The sequence below is a fragment of the Ixodes scapularis genome, unplaced genomic scaffold, assembly GCF_016920785.2.
Source record: "Ixodes scapularis isolate PalLabHiFi unplaced genomic scaffold, ASM1692078v2 PGA_scaffold12__126_contigs__length_90152505, whole genome shotgun sequence".
Taxonomy (NCBI): Eukaryota; Metazoa; Arthropoda; class Arachnida; order Ixodida; family Ixodidae; genus Ixodes; species Ixodes scapularis.
The window spans coordinates 15,967,774-15,991,325 of NW_024609838.1; the positions used below are offsets into that span (position 1 = coordinate 15,967,774).

Below are 23,552 nucleotides of genomic sequence, written 5' to 3' on the forward strand. Positions count from 1 at the left end.
ACTTGCGTCAGTTGGGGACCTAGTTTTGTTGGTGTCTCTGGGGTAAGACCCTTGTCAGCATGGGCGCACTGTGTCACATTTCTAACAGTGCATGCTTTTGGTGAGCATAGAAAATATTTCTTGTGACTCGAGAAAGCGATTTTCTTGGGAATGGCATTCTGGTGCCAGCAATAGAGTGAAATTTGGAAAGCCTATTTGTAGTCTATGAGATATGTGGTATAAAAAAATGTGACAAGGCTATCTTGGTTTCTCTAGTGGCCTGTGACCTTGATTACTCTGCTCGTGGTTGCATGGGTAGTTCTTGCAAATCACTGAAACGCTACATTATTAGAAATGTGACACACTGTCTTTGTTTATTTTTCGATGTGCTGGCTAATTTAGTATCTGGGTGTGAGGGCACTACATAGGTTCGGTGTGTTTGGTTTTAATCTTTTTCGAATTCGTCATACTTTTAAATTTTATCTAAAAAGAATTTCTTTTTGTCATTGTGACTAGAATAAAAGCTTGCTGTGTGGGGAAGGGGGGGGGGGGGGGGGGGCGGCGGCTGGTATGAATAATATATTTATTCAACTCAAGACCATGTGGTCCTTCCATTTTTGTTTTGGTCAGTACTGAGCAATTACTGTAGTTTAAGCCAGTTTAAAAATGGCAATGTTCAGGGTAGGTGCGGTCACAGGAAGTACCACAACCACCATTTAAGAGAGTGACAATACGGAAACTATGAGCGATTGGGCCTAAAATGTAAAGCAGTATGGTTCACTAAGACTGTGTTCTAAATCTTGCCCGAATGAACCCGAGTTACTCCAGTGGGTTGTGTCACCTGACAACACAGATTGAAAAACGCTGGATGGGGGTGGGTTTTAGAATGCCAAGGTACAAAACCCCTACTCTGGAGTAGGCATCTCCGAACAGTGGATTTTGAGTTCGAAGCGAATTTTAAGCGAATACTGGTTTTGGACGAATATTTTCAAATCGAATGTTGAAGAGTTTCTCCAACCTTTTCGCTATTGCACCGTGCCTGAATGAAAACCCATCTGAACTTGTAAACATTGTTCCCAAACTTCCACTTGTCAATATCTAAGCTAAGTTAATCTTAATCCAACTATACGTATGAACTGTAACCTCAGAAATTTCGTTACCTACATGGGAATGGCAAGCAAACGATGCATTCGACATAAAAATAAGCCTATTGAGATGCCCAGCTATACCTAATCAAGGGGATTTATCAGTCGTCTTGCTGTTTTCAAATATTCTTTATTAAATCCAGAATTTGACTAAACAGGAGACGATCGTGAATGGTGAACATAGGTTGTCAGGACATCTCTCGCATAATAGCTACAGTTTAATTCTGGACCTTTCACTGTAGTGTAGATATCAATATTCACAAACTTTTCGCTTCTTACACAAACCTTGCACGCACGTGCGCCATCTCGCTTTGAAAGTGGACTTGAGTTTCTAGAACGTGACTGCAATATTTGTATGTTTCAAGTGTTGAACTTGATCATGGCGGGTTGTCCCCGTTGAGCATGCTTCTTTCCGAGCACCAGCGCACTGCGGAAAAGCAACACCCACGGAAGCGAGTTTCGCAGGTTCGCAGTGCACTGGTGCTCGGTCAGAAGTGCGTTTAACGGGGCTAACCTGTCGCCGTCAACAATTCGAAGAATACAAATATCAGAGTTCATCTCGAAGCGAATATCGAGTAGCGTATTATTCGAAATGACTATTCGAAAATTCGAATATACGCACAGTACTACTCGGGAGTAAGATTGAGTAAATTTTGGAACACGGCCTAGGTGTGCCACATTGCTCTGGATACTGCTTGTTTTACAGTTAAAACTGCTCATGGACAAACTTGGCATACTTTTTCTTTTAGGGAAGGGGGGCTTAAACCAAAAACACCGAACCCTATACATAAGGAAGTCGAACTATATTGGATATAGTAGGGAAGGACAGCCTCTGGCACATGTAGCGTAGGCTCACGTCCCTTCCTCCCCCTCGCGAGTCTTGCACTCCCCCTCTCCCCTCCACGCTCCTCCATTTTGTCCCGGGCCGGCCTCGCAGTTCCGGGCGCGCCCCCGCAGCAGGTGCGAGCGCACGCGCTGGACTCGCGCTCCCTGCGGGTGAGCTGGGACCCGCCCCCGCGCGAGCAGCACAACGGGGCCATCACCTACTATAAGGTGAAGTACCTGCGGTCGGACGCGCCCCCCGGCGGCGCCCCCTACGAGGCGCTCAAGGGCCCCGCCGACCTCTCGCACACGATCACGGGGCTGGACAAGTGGACCGAGTACCGGGTCTGGGTGCTCGCGGGAACGGCCGTCGGAGACGGCCCCTCGTCCCCTCAGGTGCTGGTCCGCACCGACGAGGACGGTACGTGTGCCCCGCCCACCCCCTTCCACCTCCCGGCACCGGCGCAGCTTCTCGGACACCGCGGAGAGGGAACGCGGGACGAAGTTTCCGGGCTCCAAAGCTCACTTATTTGAGGGCGGGTTTCGTAACGAGCAGACGCATGAGGAAACGTTTGCGCACTTGCGTTTGCTTAGGACCGAGTTGTTGCGAGCTCTTGCGACGAGAGGACATGCGAGCTCTCTCTAGGAGGTGACCATTGAACTGCATTTCACTGTAATGAAGGTTTTGCAGTATTTTCAAGATCAAATGTATGTGCTGTTTGTGAGAAATGATCACCTATAACATTAGTCTTGAAGTCAAAAAAAGAAGGAATGATGCGCAAAAAAAAAAATGGGAATATATGGAAACGCCAAGTGTTCCACCCGTTAGAAGGTGCCAGTGGGTTCTCTCGTAAGCAGTCGCAAGTGTGTGAATCGGCCTCTACATCTTGCTGAATGTGGAGAGTATCGCTAATGAATTATTACCGGTTAATGATGGTAACTAGTTAATTATTAGGGACCGAGATTCCGTCTTCCAGATCTTGGTTGGAGAAACCACTAAAATGATATGTATAGTCCCCAATGCCCATAAGAAATTGAGGATTTGTAAAATTCTGGGAACAAACCTGGACGGGCAGCTCTCCCTTTTCCATTGCTCCAAAGACGTTGAATGTGATTTAGAAATCTGCTAACTCGGGTAACAAGCGTGGGTAATACCGGCAAACGGTAGCCCGTCAATGCCTCTGGCCGAGTTTCACGCGTACCCTCTCCGTGGTGTCGAGTCTTCTCCTTCCTTTCCTCCTCCTCCTCCTCCTCCTGCTCCAGCTCCTCTGTGTTGCCCTTTCCCTTGCTGCTGCGTCTGCTGCTGCTCTTCGGCTATGGCTCCGGATCGGCTTGGCCTCCAGCGTCGCGGCACTGCTTCGAAGCAGTCTGCTGCAAAGCCAGTACGTGGGTGGGTGGCAGCGTCCGCGGTAACGTCTTTGCTTAGCTGCTCTGAAATTCGTGCAACCATTTAACATTGCAGTACCGCTGTAATCCGTAAGAACAGGTCGTTGCCTGATACTTAAGCTGTTGTATACGTCATTGACCGACTTGCTTACTCCCATTTTAATTTTGTCCTCTGGCCTCACGGCATCACTAATGTCGGAACTAGGGGTGGAAGCGACCCCCGCCCAGTTGTAGCATCGCTTGCTGCCGAACAGTCATCGGAAACTTCAGCAGCCCCACATTATTACTAGTATACTGCAACATATCCAGCAGTGTTTCATTGTAAAAGTATGATAGTGAACTGCTCTTACGATTTTTCTCGAGCCAACTTAGACCTGCTTCTCTGACTTTGGCTCAGTGTGTGCATAGCAATAGGAATACGAAACAGATAAGGCTAATTCAAATCCTGAACACGACTTCTTAAAATTGGCGAGAATCTTGCAGCTGCTTCGCAAGCCGTGCCGTGACCGGTCAGCCATTCTCTCTGGATGTGGTGGCTCCCTCGCCGCGTGCGTCGTTCGTTGCATGGTTATGCGTGTCTGCTCGTTGCACCCGTGAGCATGTTCTCTGTGGTTGTTACCCCTTTCCCTCTGTAGCGCAGCTGGCAACAACAGGTTTCCTCCTCTCACTCACTTTTTTTTCCAGCACCTTAACAAATGAGGAGCAACACTCTAAAGGCTCCACAGGGCAATTTTTGGAAGGTTTGCCCCATTTTTTCTTTTCTTTTTCCTTTAACCTTTTTTTTGTTTTTGTACTTCCTTCTACATCCTCTTCTTCCGCAGTTTTTACTGGCCGACTTTCTTGAGGCTGTCGTCTTTTTCCTCCCTTTTCCCCATTTTTTTTCTTCTTTTTGTGAACGGGTCTTGGCATTGTTGCAGCACTGACCTAACACAGTAGAGCAAACATTTTCACTGCATTTTTTTTTTTTGGTCTCATGACAATGGCGCGATTGTCGTGCATTTTTGTACAACTGCTGCCATCTTGTTCCCAAACAAGTTTTCTTTTTGTGACACATGATTTGCGGAAAGCAGCCGTGCGCCAGCTAATTGATTTGGCAACCGTGGACAGGGGAACTGTCTCTTTTATTTTTTTGCCGACGAAGGTTGCAATGCAGCGTGTTGTGCACTTTTGGGGGCGGCATACTTTGTGGCCCTGGCACTGCCTTCAACAAACTGTTTTGGACTTTTTTCTTTTTTTTTTTTATTGGGCCAAGCACATTGAAGTGTGTCCTACTGTGGTTTGAGCTTGACATCACCTTGACACGATCTTGACACGAGATTTTGAATTTTGAAGACACTTGACACAGCCATACACAGAGCCGATTTGCAGATATACGTGCATAGCCTCCAGAAGCTGAAGATGTAGAATGTGCTCTTGGATGCTGGATCAGTGCTGGTGTAGCGACTGTTTCTTATCTTTCTATGGTTTCACGGCGAATCCCCGGTGTGTCTGGATGGCCAGAAAGTATGCTCATGACAGCCTTTTTCACAATTGAGTTGTTAAAAATCGCTCAAACATCAAATAAAAAATTCTCACATTGCTTTGCAACCTTTTTGGTTGCACATTCTCTCTCTTCGCGATCATCAATCAAATCAGTGTTTTTTTTATTTGACTGCAGCTAAAAATGCGGAGAGAACAACTCGCAGGGTGACAAACACTTGTTAATTTTTACTGCCTCAGTTTCAAGTTTTATGACAGTTCAATAAAGTGGCAGGCCATTTTACTGCCACTAGTCCACTGGTCCATGATTCACTGGGGGTTTGTTGGTACCAGACGCTAATTTGCATGTGCCTCTCTGTTGACAACTGCCATTTCTGTCCGTTGTTTACTTTGTTTTCTTCTCTCTCTACATCTGGGGGCATGTGTATCTCTCTTGTCTTTCTCTCAATGAGAATGCGCTGTCTGACCTGTCTCTACTGCGTCTGAAACGTGCCTGAAGGGCTGGCCTCTGTATGTACGTACCCGGGTCTGTATACACACGCTGCTGCTCTCGGTACCGGTTCTCTCTGTCCTTCTCGCTCTTTTCTTTCTCTCTCTCCCTCGCTTACTCTGTACATACTATGACCTAAGTGCCACTCAAACTAACCCAGTGGCCATCAATGTCGCTGTACCTGTCTTGCTTTCTGCTATCGTCACCCGACGACTCGGATTCTTTTCTTGTCTTTATCAAAGTCTTAAAGTGTGATGGTTTATAGGGTTGTACTTGCAACTAGGATAACTTTCTCTTTAAAAAATGTATTAGTTGCTCACACGTTTTCTAGAGGTAAAATCACGTAGTCCGACATATGGAACTTTCTTTAGGAATTCATTTAACGTGGCATGGTTTTGTAATGGAGAATTGCACGTAGCAAAGAATGTGACATCTCCCAAGTTGTTTATGGCACTTGGACAGAAACCATTTTATTTATAGTTGTAACTCTATCCTTTGTGACCTAACCTACTGTATAGTTTTACCTCTTCCCTACATAGGCTGCATTTTGATTGTTGCCGAGGCACATTCCCAATTGTGTTTTATTCATCAGAGTAGAAGACGTACTGGTACGACCTAGCAAAGAAACTTTTAGTGCTGAAGTACTGTAGAATCCGCTTGAAACTTGGATCATGCAGTGCGTAGCAATTTTATTTGAACCTTCGCAGTGCTCTAAGATTTCCTCAATATCCAAGCATACGAAGCATTGCACTGTTTTTAACTTGGAAGTAAAATCTGTGGTCAAATGTGTGTGCCTGCATTAAGTCATTGCCCGAAAAGGTGCTTTCGATGTACAGGTGCTCGTGCATCAAGGGCACCTTTTTTCAGTTATGTGGTCATGCACAATACATAGGCTAAAGCCATTGTAGTACAAATATGGCTGAATCCACCAAATGTGCTTAATGAAGGAACGGTTTTATGCAGTCTAATAAATCTAAAACACGTAAAGATGAATAGGACATTGCCTCTTACATCATTCGCAGCCATTCCTTGTGAGACAAAGCTACCATTCTCTCGTTTCTATACTTGACCCAAATACTTTACTAGGGCAATACATTTCACTCCGCGAAAATCTAACGGCCTCGGTGCGGGCAGGTTTTGCGCAGTTGAAACGGCCGGGTGCACTGTGTTTCTGGGCTTTTCCATTCGAATTGGGAGGGGTGGCTGCTGCCGTCTTGCGTCGTGGGCATCTCGAGTGCCAGCCGAGACAGCCGTCTCAGGCATCTCCCCAGAATCACTTAATAGTTGCTACGCTCATACCCTATTCCTCGAGTGTTGTCACTTCGAAGCATACCTTATCTGGTGGTTCCAGGCGAGTGTTTTGGTACATGAGCAGAAACCTCATCCTTAGCTCTACATGGCTGCGCAACGGCACGGACCTCGCAGCACTCTCGCGTTCTTTCGGATGCGAGATGCCCGGAGAACTAAACTTGGTTCACCTACAAAGCAGACGGCGTGGTGGGTGCCAGGCACCCACCAGGCCGACAAACCTTCTCTCCTCCCTCACCCGACCCCGCTTCCTTACACGTGGGTGTTGGCGAGGGCATGATGGCACTGCCAAACACATACATGCGACCGTCACTTTGAGCACGTAGCCCCCACTGCGCCGTTGGCTTAGGGGTGAACGGAGCACGGGAAAGGACTTGGCGCGCCATCTAACGCGAACGAGCGGAGTCAAATGTGACCGCCCCAGTAAAGTATTTGCATTCTTGGTACGCGCCGTTACCGGGAAGAGGGTAAACGGGGCGGGGCTAACGCTCTGCTTTTGACAACAGTTCCTGGAGAGCCACGCCTGGTGAAGGTGGCCGCACTGAACAGCACGGCCCTGACGGTCTCGTGGAAGCCCCCCTCGAACCGGGACCGCAACGGCTTGATTCGGGGCTACCAGATCCACGTGCAGGAGATGAACCGGCACGGGGACCTGATCAATGACGCGCTGCGCTACGACGTGGCGGACGAGAACGCGGAGGAGCGCAACGTGACGGGGCTCCAGCCCGACACGAAGTACTCCGTACAGGTGGCCGCCGTAACCCGCAAGGGGGACGGCAACCGCAGCCCGCCCAAGACGGCCCATACCCACGGTGGAGGTGGGTGGTGCCGCGCCCTGCCCCGCTCCGCAACGCGCGAGGACCACAAACGACGAGAATGTCGTTCTCGTTTTCGCGTTGTTGGCCTCGAGCCTGCTGCACGAGCGGTAACTTTGTTGTATCGCCGCACTTCCCGCGTTCTTTTGGTCGTCCTAAAATTGACCGATATAGGGGTTTTGGACGACGCTCGGCAAGTTTCTAATTGGAACTGTACGTTTATTTTCGTGAAAGGCTGGTTTAATCACTCGCGACTTCTTACGGCCACGTGCCTCGAAACCTTTTATACCCTCATTACGCGGGCACCCTTAGCCGCAATTAAGTCACCCTTGACTGCTGTTACACTTCACCCCAGTCACCGCACTATACTCTCGGACAGCCACTATTTCAGAAGTGAAGAGTGTGCATGCACAGCACGTGCACCCATAGCCACAGAACGTTGTCCAAGAGTTAACTGCAGCTAGAAGAGTCTTATAGCTGCGGTTAAGCACGCCCGTGTAATGAAGAGTATTTCCACAAAGTTTCATTCATAAATGCTGCTTAGTTAACTTGCTATCGGTTATTTTCAGTGCCTCGGTAGTATATAAAAGACAGAGGCATGGGCACTGAATGCATTTTTCTCCGTTTCAATTTTCTGTATAAATTTCATTTTTGTCTTTTTATTGTTCCTCAATAGGACTAAAGGAAAGATTTATTTTTTATTTTTCCTGACTCAAATTTTATGAGGAATCCTGCTGTGGAATTGTTACTTTTACTTTATTGTTATCTTTCATGCAAAGCATTAAGAATTAGTCGAGCACACAGAAAGCGTGAAACTCGCTTGATTTTTCTAAACAATGTCGTTATCAAAAGAAAAAGCTTCTTATAAAATCTTTTTCACAATTGCACTCTCCAGACATTCTGCTTGGCATGTGGCAAAAGAAAAAAGATGAACGTTGTATTGTTTTACCAACAATAAATCGACTAAGCAATGTTAGTCTGTCTCTGATATAGGAACTGTCTTAATTCCTTTCACGGTTAATGTACGAGAGCTGAAACTTCTTTCCGCACCTTCATCATGGCTAGCTGTCGACACTCATTTTTATTCATTTTAGGCTAGGCTCTCAAAAGTTGGCCCTCTTGGTAATTGGGACAAGGATAAGCTGAGCTATTTGGTTATACATTGGGAAGAACCAGCTGAACATTCAATAATAGGAACTTTCACACAAATGAGAGGAGATAGAGAAGTGCGCAAATGTGCTCCTGGGTACGTTTGGTGTATTAAGAACCATAGAGAAAAATGCAAATCTGCTCTTGGTTAATGTCTGGTGTATTAAGGAACCACAAAATTACACGTCCGTCCATGCATACTGGACTGTACTGAGGCTCTGCCGCCCTTTTGGCTGACGTGCGGGCGCAGTTCCGACGCGGCCGGAGCTCACGGCTCGCATCCACACGGAAGACCAGCGACTGCGGGTGGAGCTCCACTGGTCGAGGCCCAACCACACGTACGGGGAGCTGCTCCAGTACCGACTGCGCTACGGCCGCATGGACGGAGGCGCCCTGGAGGAGCAAGAGCTGGGCCCCATGGAGCAACACCTGACCGTCGAGAAGCTGGGTGGGCAAGCAGGCCGCCATCTTGGCGCACCCTTTTTTAATCTCGGGGCGAGAGAGTAGCGAGTTTTAACTTGTGGGTACGTTCTTACCCAGATGCTTCATTCTTCTTTCTTGAAGGGGAAGGGGGGGTCGTTTGAAGATAAAGTTTGCTATCGTTCATGAAAAGGAATTGGTGTATGATAATGTTATGAGAGAGGGTCTCGCAATTGAAATGCACCAGTCCTCCCGAGTGTCCGACATTACTGAATTGCGGTTAATTCTGGGATCAGCAGTCGCTGGCAACATTTGAAGGGTTATCACGGTTGTCAGTACCGCAAGTATTATTTTGCAACTCTTCGTAGAGTCTTGTATTTCGGGACCCAACGAACTCCTTGTTCAATTAAGCTTTTCTTGTCACGAGCTTATGTTCCTTTCTTTCTCTATGCAGCACGAGGGGCCCGCTATGAGTTCCGGCTTTCCGGAAGGAATCTTCTAGGTTGGGGTCAGGAGGCCATCACCTTTGTGAGCACGCCTGAAGGAGGTGAGTCACCGATTCTCTTCCCCCCCCCCCCCCCCTTTGGCTAATTGAGGAACCCGTAAGGGTACTCCGGAAGTCTAGACACTCTTGCCGAAGCCGCTAAAGGTGGGTCACCACGGCATCGATGTTTAGGCCGACAATATCGAACTTGGGTTAGTCAACGCGCCCCTCTTCTCCATCCTCCCAGAACCGACGTCGCCGCCGCAGAACGTGACATTCCGGCTGCAGAGCCCCAACACAGTGGCGTTCAGCTGGGAGGCCCCGGCGGCCATGCACCGCAACGGACACATCACCCATTACAGCGTCCAGTTCCGAAAGAAGTCCTCGGAGTTCAGCGCCGAGGACCGGAACACCTCCCGTACCCGCATGGTGTTCAGGTCGGTGCTCCAGCCTCCTCGGTTGCGCCGGGCTCGAACCCGACGAGAGTACGGCCACGTTAACTGTGGTGACTGGAACGCGTCTCCGCCGCTGCGTTTGCCGCGTCCTAAAGTGGGGTCCCTCGACTTTCACCCCACGATGTCGTATTAGTGTCATGCTGTCTCTGTGGTGTTTCTGTAGCAGTGGTGGGTGTGGCACATGCCTATTCTGTCGCAGGTCCCTTCACGGAAGCTTCGGCAGCCAGGCATTCGGACGCCGCAACGACGTCAACGCTCACATTCTCTCGGGCTTGTTTGTAGAACTTGTACGCCCAACTGCCAGGATCGCGACGTCGGACTTCGTGACACTCCAGCCTTTTTTATGTTGTCCGTTGCCACTTCGAGACCGCTTTTGATGCGTGGGCGAAATAAGACGCCAAACGCGCCGATCGGAGACGCGTTTTAGTCACTGTGGCGTAGCAAAACCGGGGAGACCCTCGTGACCGAAGAATGCGTCGGTCTCTCGGTGATGCGATTGCTGCGCCATTTGCACCGAACTGCACCAGGGTGCAGACCCCGCTACATCCTGCGACATTTTACCGATTAGTGAAAAATGGTGGGCCAACATTGTGCCGTAACGTAAATTGGCATTAATAACACTGAACATATAATGGCTCGGGCCCGGCCACATGGCCGAATTGTTACGGAAGGCTTGTGCGAGTGTTCAGACCTTCCGGTTGTCACCTCAGATAACGTACTATTTGATTTGATCTCGTATCAAACGCGAACAGTACTCGAAAGTGTCGTAGTATTCCTCGTGTTCGCTATCCATTCTGGCAGGTTAGTTATTTTCGTTGACTGCGCTTCGCACCATTCACGGGTTTACCACAGCGAAGGGATAACCGCAAAACAGGCATAGCGATTTTGCGCCTGTTGCTTCACCGCAGCACATCCATATGCTAAGGGGAAAGCAGTCCTCCAGAGCAGGACGTTTGAAAATTTCAAATTTGAGAATGAAACTTCGGCTAGTATATGTGATAGACCGCGATATTCTGGCGATATCTTCTTCCTATTCCATATTTAGCAAGGAGGCTTTGAAATTTTTTCATGCCAACCTCTTTATCTAGTTATCACTTTTGTATAGGTGGGAGTAAATTTGCACCAATGTAGCAGAAGCAAAGGATGGAAGCTTGAAAAGAACCTTGATGAGGTCTGCGGGATTTTTAAGAAGGCATGCTTATCATTCTTATGTCAATTTTCGTTATGAAGTTCTGCACGTAAAATGTGATTGACATTTCATGATCCAACAGCAAATACTTTGTATTTTATCTACATTAAGAATTATAGTTTTATTACAACCTCTTGAACTTGAGGAAAGCATAAATTTAGGTGCTCAAAATTATTGTATTGTGACATTAATTCAGTGAAATTCCATACATAAAATAATCATTGCCAGTAGTTTGTGCTGTCCTCCACCAATCATTGTCTTGTTGTGTCTGTTGTTTCTAAACACAACTGCACAGCTAGTTCTGTGTTTGAGGGGATCATTCCTGCTGTGCAATCGATGCTAACAAAAGGTTGCACACAAGTGAGAAGGGGAAGTAATTATTACCTTTTAGCTGGCCAGGCCGACACATAAATCTTAGCATGATATTCTATCATGTTAAGATTTAAGGCTTTTGGATTTGGTTCTTTTCGTCGTCTTCCTGGATGATGCGGGGTGCGGTGTAATATAGGAAGTGTCGACAATAAACAAAATGACGTTGGCGGGACGCAACAAGCCGGATCTCGGTTGAAAGACGTCGTCGGAGGATGAGAGATTGACCCCTTTCGGCCTTCGTGCCCAGCAGGTGCTGGACGCGTGCACGGTGCACGCTGCATCGTTTACGCGTGCCCCGGCGGAACGCCGACGTAGTGTTCGGCTGCGTCGGTCGAGCGCCGAGTGTTGTGGTTGCCGCCCGTGTGGGCATAGTTCTAAAGTTAGCCATTTGGGAAGCAACAGTCAGGACTCCTTCCCGTTAGATGACACAATGCTTATCGTCTTGCAGCTCGCTGAGCGAGAAGACGGACTACACGATGCGAGTCCGCGCCTGCACGGCCAAGGGGTGCGGACCCTGGAGTCAGAACCTGACGGCCAGCACGCCCGGTGACATTCCGTCCGCCCCGACCAACGTGCAGGCGGTGGCCACCTCGGACCAGTCCGTGGAGGTCTGGTGGGACGAAATGCCCTACTTCGGAGACATCCTGGGCTACCAGGTCGGTGGCGGCGCACTCTGAACCGTATCTCTTGCGTCGTGTGAATTGCAGCCGAGGAATACAGTTCCCAAGTTGTAATGTAGAATATGTTTCAAGATCTTGAAATTGGGAGGAAACCGTGAAGGCGTGCCACAAAGAACCGCCGTGTAACGTGTGACACGGAATTTGGTGGAAACGAAAGAACACGTTAGTGAGGAGGAAGATTGGAATTCTGATAATGGTGACTTTAGCTGAGACAAAGGTTTCGTGTTTTCAAAAATCCTAGTCTCAAGTCAAGTCACTATGCTTAACCTTTGGCAGCTTGCTTGCATCCTCTTTTTTTGTTTGTTACTTCCTAATGTTTGCCAACGAGAATCGAACCCCGGAACCCAAGATTCCGAGCCTGACGCTCTACCACTGTGCAAAGGTTGAGACTTGTGAAGGGAGAGTTACTACGCTATGCCAAGGGTGGGAAGCGTGGGAGTAGCCACATGGCCATATCATATGGCCGTGTTATGTGATGTGATATCACTCAAAAGGTTCAAAAGAGCCACGGGAGATTGGAAAAGTGAGTCAAGCCAACACACTCTGCTTATAACAACTTCATCCGTCGGATCAAGATTTTGTGATGAGCGCTGTGGTAATTTATGCTACGTTTACAAAGCTAGCTTAGCTTCCACGTTGCCACTGCCCCTGCACCACAAGTTGCTCCAGCACGTGTCTTTGCATTTCGTCTCGCTCGCACAAGTAGCTTCGACAGCCCTGCGGAACCTACCCTAGACTATCGTACTCACCATAGTTTCTGAACTACAATCCATGGACTATACACATTTAAAGGTTGTAATTTTATGTGGTGCAGACTACCCGCAGGTGTGGACAATGCAAGGATTGTGAACGACAGAGTATGTTAGCAATGATTTATGTATGGTACTAACTTTTCTTAAAGCTAATAATTAAAGCAGGAATTTAGCAAAGTATGCTGTGTATGAGAGTTTTTTGAAGTGTGGAATAGGCACAAGGTGCAGGTGCCGGGTGCAGATCGGATGCAGACCATAGTCCAGAAAATGCAGTACTGACAGCTCAGTGGCGTCTGATGCCCCCTTGCGTTGTCAGGTGCTGTACGCGCAAACAGCGGTGGAAGACCTGGACCAGTGGGCGGTGAAGATGGTGCCGCTCACCTGGTCGGCCGAGATCACGGGCCTGGAGAGCCACACAGTGTACGCCATCCAGGTGGCTGCATACACCCGGGACTCCCTCGGGAAGCTCTCGGACGTCATCACCGTCAAGGTCACCCCCACGGGTCAGCCGGGGTCTTGTGTCACCTTCTGGGGCGCAGTCTGGATGGTGATGTCACCCTGATGATGTTGTGGTGTTCACAACAGTTAGTCTCCGACCGTGGTGCCGGAATTCCTCATGTAATGCACTTCATAGTGCACTGGAACTCCTCTTGTAATGCACTTTGTGTAATGCACCTAATGCAATGCACTTCATTGAAGTGCCTTTGAGGATTATTAAATTGAACTGAACAGAGTCCCAACTGAGGAAACTCTCATGTCATCATTTTTACGTGACACTGCGACATCACGAGACTCTAACAGCAATTGCCACTGTTGCATAATGGTGTCACATGACGCGACCTGGCCGAAGGTCATGTGACACCATATGTCAGGGGGCACCGCGATGTGACATGACATCACATGACATAAGGCTGCATGATATAAGGTCACGTGACCTCCTGATGGCCATGTAACAGGGTGATGTCATGCGGTCATGCTACATATTGCCAGATGACATGACTTCACAAAGGACCAATGTGTCTCTTTCGATTTACTTGCCCCTCATAGTCTTATCTTGTAGGACGTATCTGCCGTAAGATACTGAGGAAGCACTTGTCTTCCCGAGAACGCAAGAGTATCGGAACAATTTTTTTTTCTCTTTTTTATTTTTGTAGATGTGCCAACGCAACTGCGTGCCTATGGAGTAACCACTCATGGCATGATCCTGTCTTGGAGACCCCCTACACGGCTAGACTACATCAAGTTCAACGTGAGTGGTCACTACATACTTCGAAATTGTTGTCAGATTCTTCGTGCCTGTTTTTTTAATAGCTCTAGCCAAAGAAGAAACAGGATTGCTGCTGTTCTCACACTCGCTTTCTTGTGGCCATTCACATTCAAATGCTCTTAACTTAGTCACAAAAAAACACAGGTAATCAAAGGAAAAAAAACAATGGAGTTAATCACATTTATTTGATTTAAATCACTTTAGCTAGAAAACGGTAATTTTTCGACATTAGATATATTTTGAGGAATGACTGCCTCATATAAATCTTTGTTGCTCGGACATTCCTCGCTTTAAAATTAAATGACTAAAAAAATCATTAAATATGAAAAAAAAAAAATGTTTTTGAATTTGGGGGTGTTTTATTTATTTATTTATTTATGCATATTGCAGCTCCATTGGGGCTATTCCAGGGTGGGGACTAAAGAAAAGTGTGATCGTACAAACATAAAAGAATAAAAGGCACACAACATGAAACAACAGAAACGTCGACATCAGCCGCTGTCAACGGCACTCAAAAACTCATCAGGCGATAGTGATAGTGATAATTCCGGGTAATGAGTTCCAAATTTTGATTGTTCGGGTAAAGGAGCTGTATTTGAACATGTCGGTACTCGCAAAAAGAGGATGAAGTATTTAAGCCGTGGTGGCTCCTTGTCGATGTTGCGTTGTAAAAGTTTAGATATGAACTTAATCAGGTGCAACTGGAAGAGTTAATTATAAACTATAGAAACTTCATAGTTTCGATGCGACGATGTGCAGCAAGGGGACTCGGGCCTAACGTGGTAAGGTTAGAGGTGGGTGAAAATTCCCTGCCGTAGCGGCTAAAAATGAAATACCGTAAAAACTCGCGTATAATACGAGGCATGAGTTGAGGACTGTGAAAAAGAAAAAAAAAAAAAAAAGTTTTGTCCGCATATTACACGAAACAATTTAAAGACCGCGAAACTTTTCCGCGTAAAATACGACCGAGAAGTCTTAAGAAAAACATTTATTTGCATCGTAATTGAACCTTTTAATCACTCATCACCATCATCAGACTCCTTGTCCGACGCCTCCTCCTAAAGGCAGTCAGTCGTCTTCAGTACCGTCGAGCGCATTTGAAATCCCACACTTCTTGAAAGAGCGAGCGACGAGTGTGCGCCGACGCAGTGAAAACTTGGCGCGGCACATAAAGCGAGCAACGCAATGTCGGCTCACCAAAGTTCTTCGCCCTCTCTTGCAGCAGCTCGATGTTTACGGCAAGGAGCCGTTTCACGTTGCTCTTTTACAAAAGTTGCCGAGACTTGCCTCGACATTGGCAAACACGCCATTCTTTGGGCCTCTGTTGTACGCGAACAGGGCTTGCTTTTGTTGTCTCCATCCACGAATGCTGCCTTCATTTACAGCGAATTGTCGTCTGGCAGCACTGTTGCCGATGTCTTCCGCAACCAAGACGACTTTTCTTTTGAAGCCGGCCGAGCATTGTTTTTGCGCCGACGCTATTGCCTAGCCTGACTGTGGGCGCCTCGGACATTGTGATTTTAAGGATGACGATAGCTGTTTTGAACGTCATATTGCTTAGAAACCGAAACTACATCAAACAGCGTTAGATCGCACCTCATCCAAGCTGAAAATTGTTGGGGCCCGCGTATAATAAGAGCTGCAAATTTTACATGGCAAAATTTGGAAGAAAAACTTGTATTATATGCGGGCTTTTGTGGTATGCTGCCGTCATCTGAATTGACTCGAGTTTGTTAATATGTGACGAGTTTTTTAATATCTGGTGTTTTATACGGATTCCAAACAATCGAATTGTACTTCATGGTAGAACAGATAAGTGTTTTATATGTCAGATCTTTAGTATCTCGGTGGGCAACATGTAAAGTATGCCGCAGGTAACAATTTTTTTAGTGCTTTGCTACACGTTAAGTCAATGTGTTTAGACCAAGACATTGTGCGTGAAGAGAAGTCCAAGGTACTTGCATTGAAATACTCTTTGCAGGGAGAAACCGTTAAATGAATAAGTGAACAAGGAAGGGGATGAACTCTCAAAAAAAAGACAGGAGGACGGTTTTAGAGAAATTTATACTCATTTGCCAGGTGTTACACCATGTGCAGAAGCTTAAAAATTAATTGTTAGAAAAGTATAATCATTGGGGGTGTTAGTCTTAACCATGTTGGATAAACCTGAGACTGGGGTGGGGAGGAAACATCAAAACGTAGAAGAGACAGAAAACAGACTTTGTCCTGTCTATTTTCTGTCCCTTCTACGTTTTGATGTTTCCTCTCTACCTCAGTCTCAGGTTTATCCAACATGGTTAATATTCACCAGCTCGCCTGCAGCCTTACAGTATTTTCTCTGAGTTAATCGTGTTATACAGAATGCAGTCGTCAGCATAGAAACATATTTTTGTGAGGATGTTGCGAGGCAGATCATTAATGTATAGCAAAAAGAAAAGCAAACCAAGAATGTGCTTTTCAGGACACCTGATGACACATTGTTAATAGAAGACTTTGATGAATTAAAACATACATACTGCGAGTGATGAAAGGGGAAACTGGCTATCCAATTAACTAGGGAATGGTTGTATAGTATGACATTGAGTCTGTGCAAAAGTTTAGAGTGAGGAACCGCGTCGAAGGTCTTGTATAAGTCTATGAATATTGCGTCCACTTGGTTGCCAGTGTGGAGAGGCCGAGTGATATCATGAGTGAATTCACTTAGTCGTGATATGGTACTGTACTCCCGACGAAAGCCATGCTGTAAATCACATAAGATGTTAGTTTCTAGATATTCCATGATATGTTTGTAGATAATATGTTCTAATAAATTTGCACACATGAGATGTTACAGTAATTGGTCTGTAGTTGAACAACGAGTCAGTGTTTCCATATTTAAAAAATGGAAGGACCTTTGCAAGTTTCCATGACTAAGGTACTGTTGCAGTTGGCAGTGATTTCTGAAATAATTTGTAAGGTAAATGACTGGTCCAAAGAAAATATCGGACTAGACATGCGTTACGGATGTCGTTCACCTTGTAGGTAGGGCAGTCTGAGCACACGTAAGCTGAGTCATTCACGAGTCGGCCGGAAACCGACGACGCGAACATGAATGCACCATCCTGGGGGCGATGCACCGCAGCATAGTCGAACACGGAATCAGCAAGTGCAGGCGAGGATCTGGATGAAAAAGCAGAAGGGGTTTTTAGCAGCCATTTAAGCTGCTGCCTTTACATGCCCACACCAACATATTTAAATTGGTGAGATTTAAATTAACATAGTTGAATTGGTGTGATTTATATCACAATTTATGCAATCTTAATTTTTATTATCGATGAAGGGATAGATAGATGGATGCTAACAGCTATAGCCTTTATAACGGGCGGTAGCTTGGGCCACCTAGCTTAGAAACCAAAAGTATGATTCTTCCTCCCCGCCGATTTCCTTCCCCCGTCTGTTTTGTAACAAAAGCCTGCTTCGCACAGTGTTGTAAACTCTGCCGTCGTCTCGTGCCCAGATCTCGTACAGCGCCCACAAGGAGTTCTACGACAACCAGGGTGGCCTACAGGAGCTGCCCATTCCCCCCCAGAATGTGCTGCTGGACGTGGGCACCACCAACATCACCATCGAGAACCTCATCCCATTCACGAGCTACCGGGTGAACATCACGGCCGTGCCCAGGGACGGCTCCTTCAAGCCACCCGCCAAGATCATGGTCACCACCGCCATGGCCGGTACGTCCAGACCGCGCTGCCCCAATCGCGTCTCCGACTGGTCTGTCTGCCGCGCCCCCTTTATGGTCCCTCGATTTCTGCCCAGCGGGGTAGCGACAGCCAACGGAATGACACTCCAGCTTTTGTGACGCAATTTGTTGCCAATTTAAAGACCACTTCGTTGCGGGGATAGAATAGAATAGTAAGCACAGCAGTCGGAGGTGCATTCTAGCCCCCTACGTAGAGCCATAGACAGTTTTCCAGAGTTTAAACGGCACGTAGGTGCTTCCCTACTCTCTAGTAACTATCAGTGCTAATCACTTTTTACGATGATTTTGGCATAATTTGTAATCCATCTGGAGTATTTGAAGGTTCACAGACTTTTGAGTAAAACATTGTAGAAGATTTAGCTTTTTCTTTTTTTAACTTTGATCTCACAAACGGTTATTAATTACAGTCATTCAGTCCCGGCACAAAATCTAGGCGTCGACCGTTGTCACGGCCGACGAGGTGGCTGACGGCTTGTCTGATCTCGGCTGTGCAGCTCCCAAGCCGATGGTGAAGCCGGACGCTCTGTGGCCAATCAGCAATGGGGACGAGATAACGGTGATGCTGCCTCAGGCTTCGGAAGAGTATGGTCCCATCAAGCAGTACTACCTGGTGGTGGTTCCTTCGGAGTTTGCCAACAAGGATCCCGACGACTTCAAGATAGAAGAGGTGAGTTAATTACTTTTTATTAATATATTAGTAGACTAGGCTTATACTTCAGTTGGGTCTGTCAAGGTGTAGTCTTGTGGCCACTCAAATTATCATGTTAGAAATATCGCTGTTGCCCACTACTGAAAAAAAAAAACTAATTTGAATGTTTTTTAATTGTTGTTACCAAGAAAAAAAAAATTCCGAGGACAAAGTCGTTCTTCCGCTCCCTTAGTTTGTCTGCGGCATACTGGCGTGGGTGGCCACGTTTCGCTACTGCCGGAGTTGCGGCCGGCGGCCGAGCGCGCGCTCTTGTGAAGTGTAGGCGGCCCATTGTTGAAAAAGTGAGAGCCATTCATTTTGTATAAACGTATCTCGCAGCTAATGTCGACACCGCTGGACGAAGACGGACCGTACGTGACAGCGGCATTCGTGCGCCAGAACATGCCGGCGCGGTTCACCCTCGGAGACCAGAAGGTCAACGGGGGGTTTCGGAATCGCAAGCTGCAGCCGCTCAGGCGCTATAGGATCTTCGTCAGGGCCGTGGTGGACACTCTTCAAAAGGTGGGCTTCCTCCCTCTCCCTCACTTTAAAGGGTTCGTGCAAAGATATCGCGTTGGAATGTCTGTTACGTGCGCTGTTGTCTCTGGCAGCTAAAAAACGGACAGAAACTAAAACTAAAATTTACCTTCCACTTTCAGAAATAACACGATCGACGATACAGGCTAATGACAGTCGCACGTTTGTGTTTTGAACGGATGGCCATATTTTTCGTTCCAAACGGACAAGTCGGACGAGCACTCGAAGGGCAGCCGTTGGTCAGCGCGACGCGTTTGGGGAGATCTGGCATGTTCGTGACGTCCCGTTTAACTTCACGGGGGAGGATACGGGGAGGCTGGCGTGGTTGCAAGCCTCGTTACTTGGTGGGGTCAACGCGTTACAACCTGGTCGTTTGAGGTGCCCCATCGCTGGTTCGGAAATGCCAGCGGAGGCGAAAAAGTTACTCGCTTCTGCTTCAGACTCCTCTCTCCTTACTTCCTGATAGGGTTAAACAGGTGCAGGAGAGAAGGAAAGCGCGGTTAGGCCAAGTTCGACAGGGCTCACGCGCACGCGTCTTGTCGGCGTACTTTTGGAAAGTGGCACTGCTTTCGTGGGAACGTAACGGCGTTCGAAGCAGCTTTGGGAACATACACCAGGCACTGTCTGGCGATCGGTTTATTTATTTTGAATAATGTTTCGGTGTCTTTTAAAACAAGAAAATTTTTGTCTGTGGTGTGGCCTGGCAGTCGGTTTGTTCGTTTTGAATAATGTTTTTGTGTCTTTTAAAACAAAAAGATTGGTGTCTGTGGTGTGGCCAGAACAGGGTTCACATTTAGACAATAATAAAATAGGCACTAGAATTTCGTTGCAGTACCCGTTCTAGGAAATGCAGGGCACGGCTTATCGTGAATTTCGCTTTGTGATTTGTTCCTCTGCATTCTTATCGGCGAACGCGGCAATTTCATTGGCTGCAGGGCAGGGTGGAGGAAAAGGATCTAAGTGATTTTAATTGTGATTTAAATAATGCTTTAAATTGTTATTTTAGTCACATCGGATGATGATTTAAATCAAATATTTCCCGCAAAAATAATCCCAAAAATATTTATTTACGGTTTGTGTATCATTTGATGCTTTCTGTGTGCACTTGTTTTATATTTAAATCAAACAATCATTAGATCGAATACATTTATGGCAGGTTCAATATGTATTCTGAGCAAATCGGAGCATTCAGATTTTTTTTTGTTCCATTTTTTCAGTTACCTAATGTCCTACTGCAGCAAATCAAAACAAAAGGAAAGAAACCAAAAACAATAAAAGTAATGTCATATTGCCAGCGAATTAGAATGCAAAAAAGACAAATACATAATTTTTACCAACTAAAAATATCTGCCTTTGTTCCAGTATGGCAGATTCACATCGATAGAAAGTTGCTAATTAACCGTAGACAAAAAGTTAAAATGTACAGTAATCTCTTCTTTTACATTGTCTTCGGTGATCAACTAGATTGATCAATCAACCTGCCATATTTAAATATACAAATAGTGATAATGAATAACTTCTTAGGTAGTGGTATAAATCAAATTAATTCAATTAAAATAAAATAAATTTGACTTGTTAGATTTTTTCAAAGTCATGATTTCCTTCCACCCTGTTGCAGGGCAATAATAAGACGCACGGGGAGAATCGATGCCTTAACCAAGCTTCCGCTTGTCTATTTCTACGCTATACTGATTTTAATCTAACTACCGTATTTACTCGCACAATGAACGCACTCGCGTAATGAACGCACCCCCCAAGTCGGCTCTCAAAATTTCGACTTTTTTTTTCACTCGCGTAATAAACGCACCCTCAAATCGGACGTCAAAATTTTGACCCCCTCACCCCACGCGCGCGAAATGAACGCACTTTTTTTACCCTGGTGCAGCGAGGTCGCAAATGCGTGGGCGATCAAAACGCCTTGCAAAAGGCGTTAAAAAAAATTCGCAAAGATCCAACGGAAGCAAGAAAAAAAAAACATGGAGAGGAGCTTTTTCTTTTGCACAGCGCAGTCTGGACTTTGGGTTCGCGCACCGCGGCGCGCAAGAAGGTAAGAAAGAGAAGCGCTTAGACCAACGAGACAGCTTGCGAAAGGCGGCAAAAAGAAAAAAAAAGAAAAAAAACACGGAACTAAGAAAAAACAAAGAAGAGCTTTTTTTTCTCTTTTTTTTTGCACAGCGCAGTTTGGTTACGGGGGTCGCGCGGGCCGCGCGCAAGGAGGTAAGAAAGAGGAGCGGAGAAGCCCTCTAAGCAAACGAAACAACTTGCGAAAAGCGGAAAAAAAAAAACCCACGGAACTGAGAAAAAAAAAAAAAACAAGAAAAAGATGAGCTTTCTTTTTTTTTTTGCACAGCGCAGTTTGGTTATTGGGGGTCGTGCGTCGGGCGCCGCGCGCAAGAAGATAAGAAAGATAAGCGGAGAGCCCTCGCCTAAGCAAACGAAACAGCTTGCGAAAGGCGGCAACAAAAAAAACCCCAAGGAATTAGGAGAAAAACAAAACAAAGAGGAGTTTTTTTTTGTTTTTTTTTATTGCACAGCTTAGTTTGGTTAGGGGGTCGGGCGCCGCGCGCAAATACATAAGAAGTTACTTCAATTTTTCAGGATAAAAGGTCGTTCATTATGCAAGTAAATACGGACGCAAAAATTTTACTTCGCGTAATGAACGCACCCCCCAACTTTGCATCGATTTTTCGGAAAAAAATGTGTGTTCATTCTGCAAGTAAATACGGTATAGTTATGGACGGTGGCCTCAGAAAGTCCAATGCCTACATAGGGATGCCAGGTAAACGATGCACTGGACATAAAATTAAAACTTATAGAGATACCCAGGTATACCTAATCGGGGGGGATTTTAAATCTTCATGCTATATGCAAATAGCCTTTCATACACTTATAATTTCAGAAAAAGAAAAAAGACAATCTTGAATTATGAAGGCAGGTTGTCGGGTCCTTTTAAATACATCAAGCGCATGCGTGCGCCATACCGCCTTGAAAGTGTGCTTTTCTCCCAAGCATGTGGCTGCAACACTTGTTCTTTTCAAACTGTTGATCTCGCGGTAAGTTATGCCCATGAGCGTGCTTATTACCAAGGTGCCGTGCGCCGTGGAGAGGAGACGCCCGTGGAAGGCGAACTCTTTGTAGTGTTGCTTCTCTGCGTCGCACCAGTGCTCGGTAAGAAGCACATTCAATGGGGAGAAAAATATGAATACTGCAGTTCATCTTGGGGGGGGAGCAAATATCGAATAGCCTATTATTTGAAACCTCTATTCGAAAATTCGTATATTTGCGCAATCTTGGACAAGCGACGTGATGGCTTTGTTGCAGAACCTGTTCACGACGAGCCCCTTCTCGGACGAGATGAGCCTGGAGATGCTGCCCCAGGTGCGACTGCGCTCCCCGGACGATGTGCCCAACGTGTCGCAAATTGAGCGCTCCCGGGCGGATGTGGGCTGGATCGTGGGGCCCCTGCTGCTCATCGTCTTCATGGCCCTCTTCCTCACGCTCTTTTTCATCCTCATGAAAAGGTGGGGGCCCTCCTCGACTATCCTAGTCACGAAAGGAGGCCGTGCGAAACGAACATGTTGTTAAGGAAACATAGAGACGGACACATCATCTTTTGTATTTGTCTATCTCTACTGGAACGTTCCTGTTCTTTTTAGTGTTAGTTTTAGAGTTCTATATATGTAGCATCTTCAAAAGATCTTTGAGTGTCTGTCTTTGTTACCTTTTGACAACAATGCGACGCAGTGCTTTCATTTAATTTTGTCTATTTGGCTGCCGATTTCCCTAGGCATGCTAACGTGGGTCACGACTAAATGCACAAGACATGTGACTTTTCTTTGCAAGTGCCTGTCTTCCTTGACTGCGCTTTCCTTTTATAAATACATTTACGACCGAAAAAAAAGTGGTTTTCATGAAAAATTGTTTTTGGCACCAAGTCAAAAGTGTACAGAGTGAGCTATACAGCACAAACAAGCCATTGCCGGGTTTTTGTTTTCCTTTTTGATAAATGTTGTGCTGTCATCAAACATGAGGGATTGAAGGGTCTTATCCGTGGCACCAACTTAGGTGATTCAAGTTTGTGTTCCCCAGTATATTGTCTGAGCAAAATTTGAAGAAGCGCCAGTGTCGTGTTTGCAGCAGTTGTATGTCGTGCAGTGTCGTGTTTGCAGCGCAGTGGTTACGGTATCAAATTGAAATTTCAGTTACTAATTCGGCGTGCCAGGAAAGTACGTCCCCTCAAAAGACCTTTACCGACGCCACTTAGAGGACGAAGCCGGCGTACGACGACGTCGTTGGTGTATCTCTAAACCGCCCAAGCAACAAACACTCTTGACCAGAAACGCTGCAAAAAGGCTGATGTACCCGTCTCAGCTTCGCCGCGTTCTAACACCGC

At 46.5% G+C, this 23,552-nt stretch overlaps 1 protein-coding gene across 1 annotated transcript in view; it reads left to right on the forward strand.

The window, feature by feature from the left end:
- The window catches only part of LOC8035023 (tyrosine-protein phosphatase Lar), a 74,576-nt gene that overhangs the window by 29,710 nt on the left and 21,314 nt on the right, over positions 1 to 23,552 (forward strand). The window contains exons 10-21 of the mRNA XM_029983600.4: positions 2,062 to 2,367; positions 7,116 to 7,427; positions 8,824 to 9,021; positions 9,448 to 9,540; positions 9,725 to 9,914; positions 11,942 to 12,149; positions 13,242 to 13,428; positions 14,080 to 14,174; positions 17,689 to 17,905; positions 18,429 to 18,601; positions 18,962 to 19,144; positions 22,481 to 22,680. Of these exons, the coding sequence (XP_029839460.2) occupies positions 2,062 to 2,367; positions 7,116 to 7,427; positions 8,824 to 9,021; positions 9,448 to 9,540; positions 9,725 to 9,914; positions 11,942 to 12,149; positions 13,242 to 13,428; positions 14,080 to 14,174; positions 17,689 to 17,905; positions 18,429 to 18,601; positions 18,962 to 19,144; positions 22,481 to 22,680 (2,362 nt within the window). The remainder of the gene's footprint in view (positions 1 to 2,061; positions 2,368 to 7,115; positions 7,428 to 8,823; positions 9,022 to 9,447; positions 9,541 to 9,724; positions 9,915 to 11,941; positions 12,150 to 13,241; positions 13,429 to 14,079; positions 14,175 to 17,688; positions 17,906 to 18,428; positions 18,602 to 18,961; positions 19,145 to 22,480; positions 22,681 to 23,552) is intronic.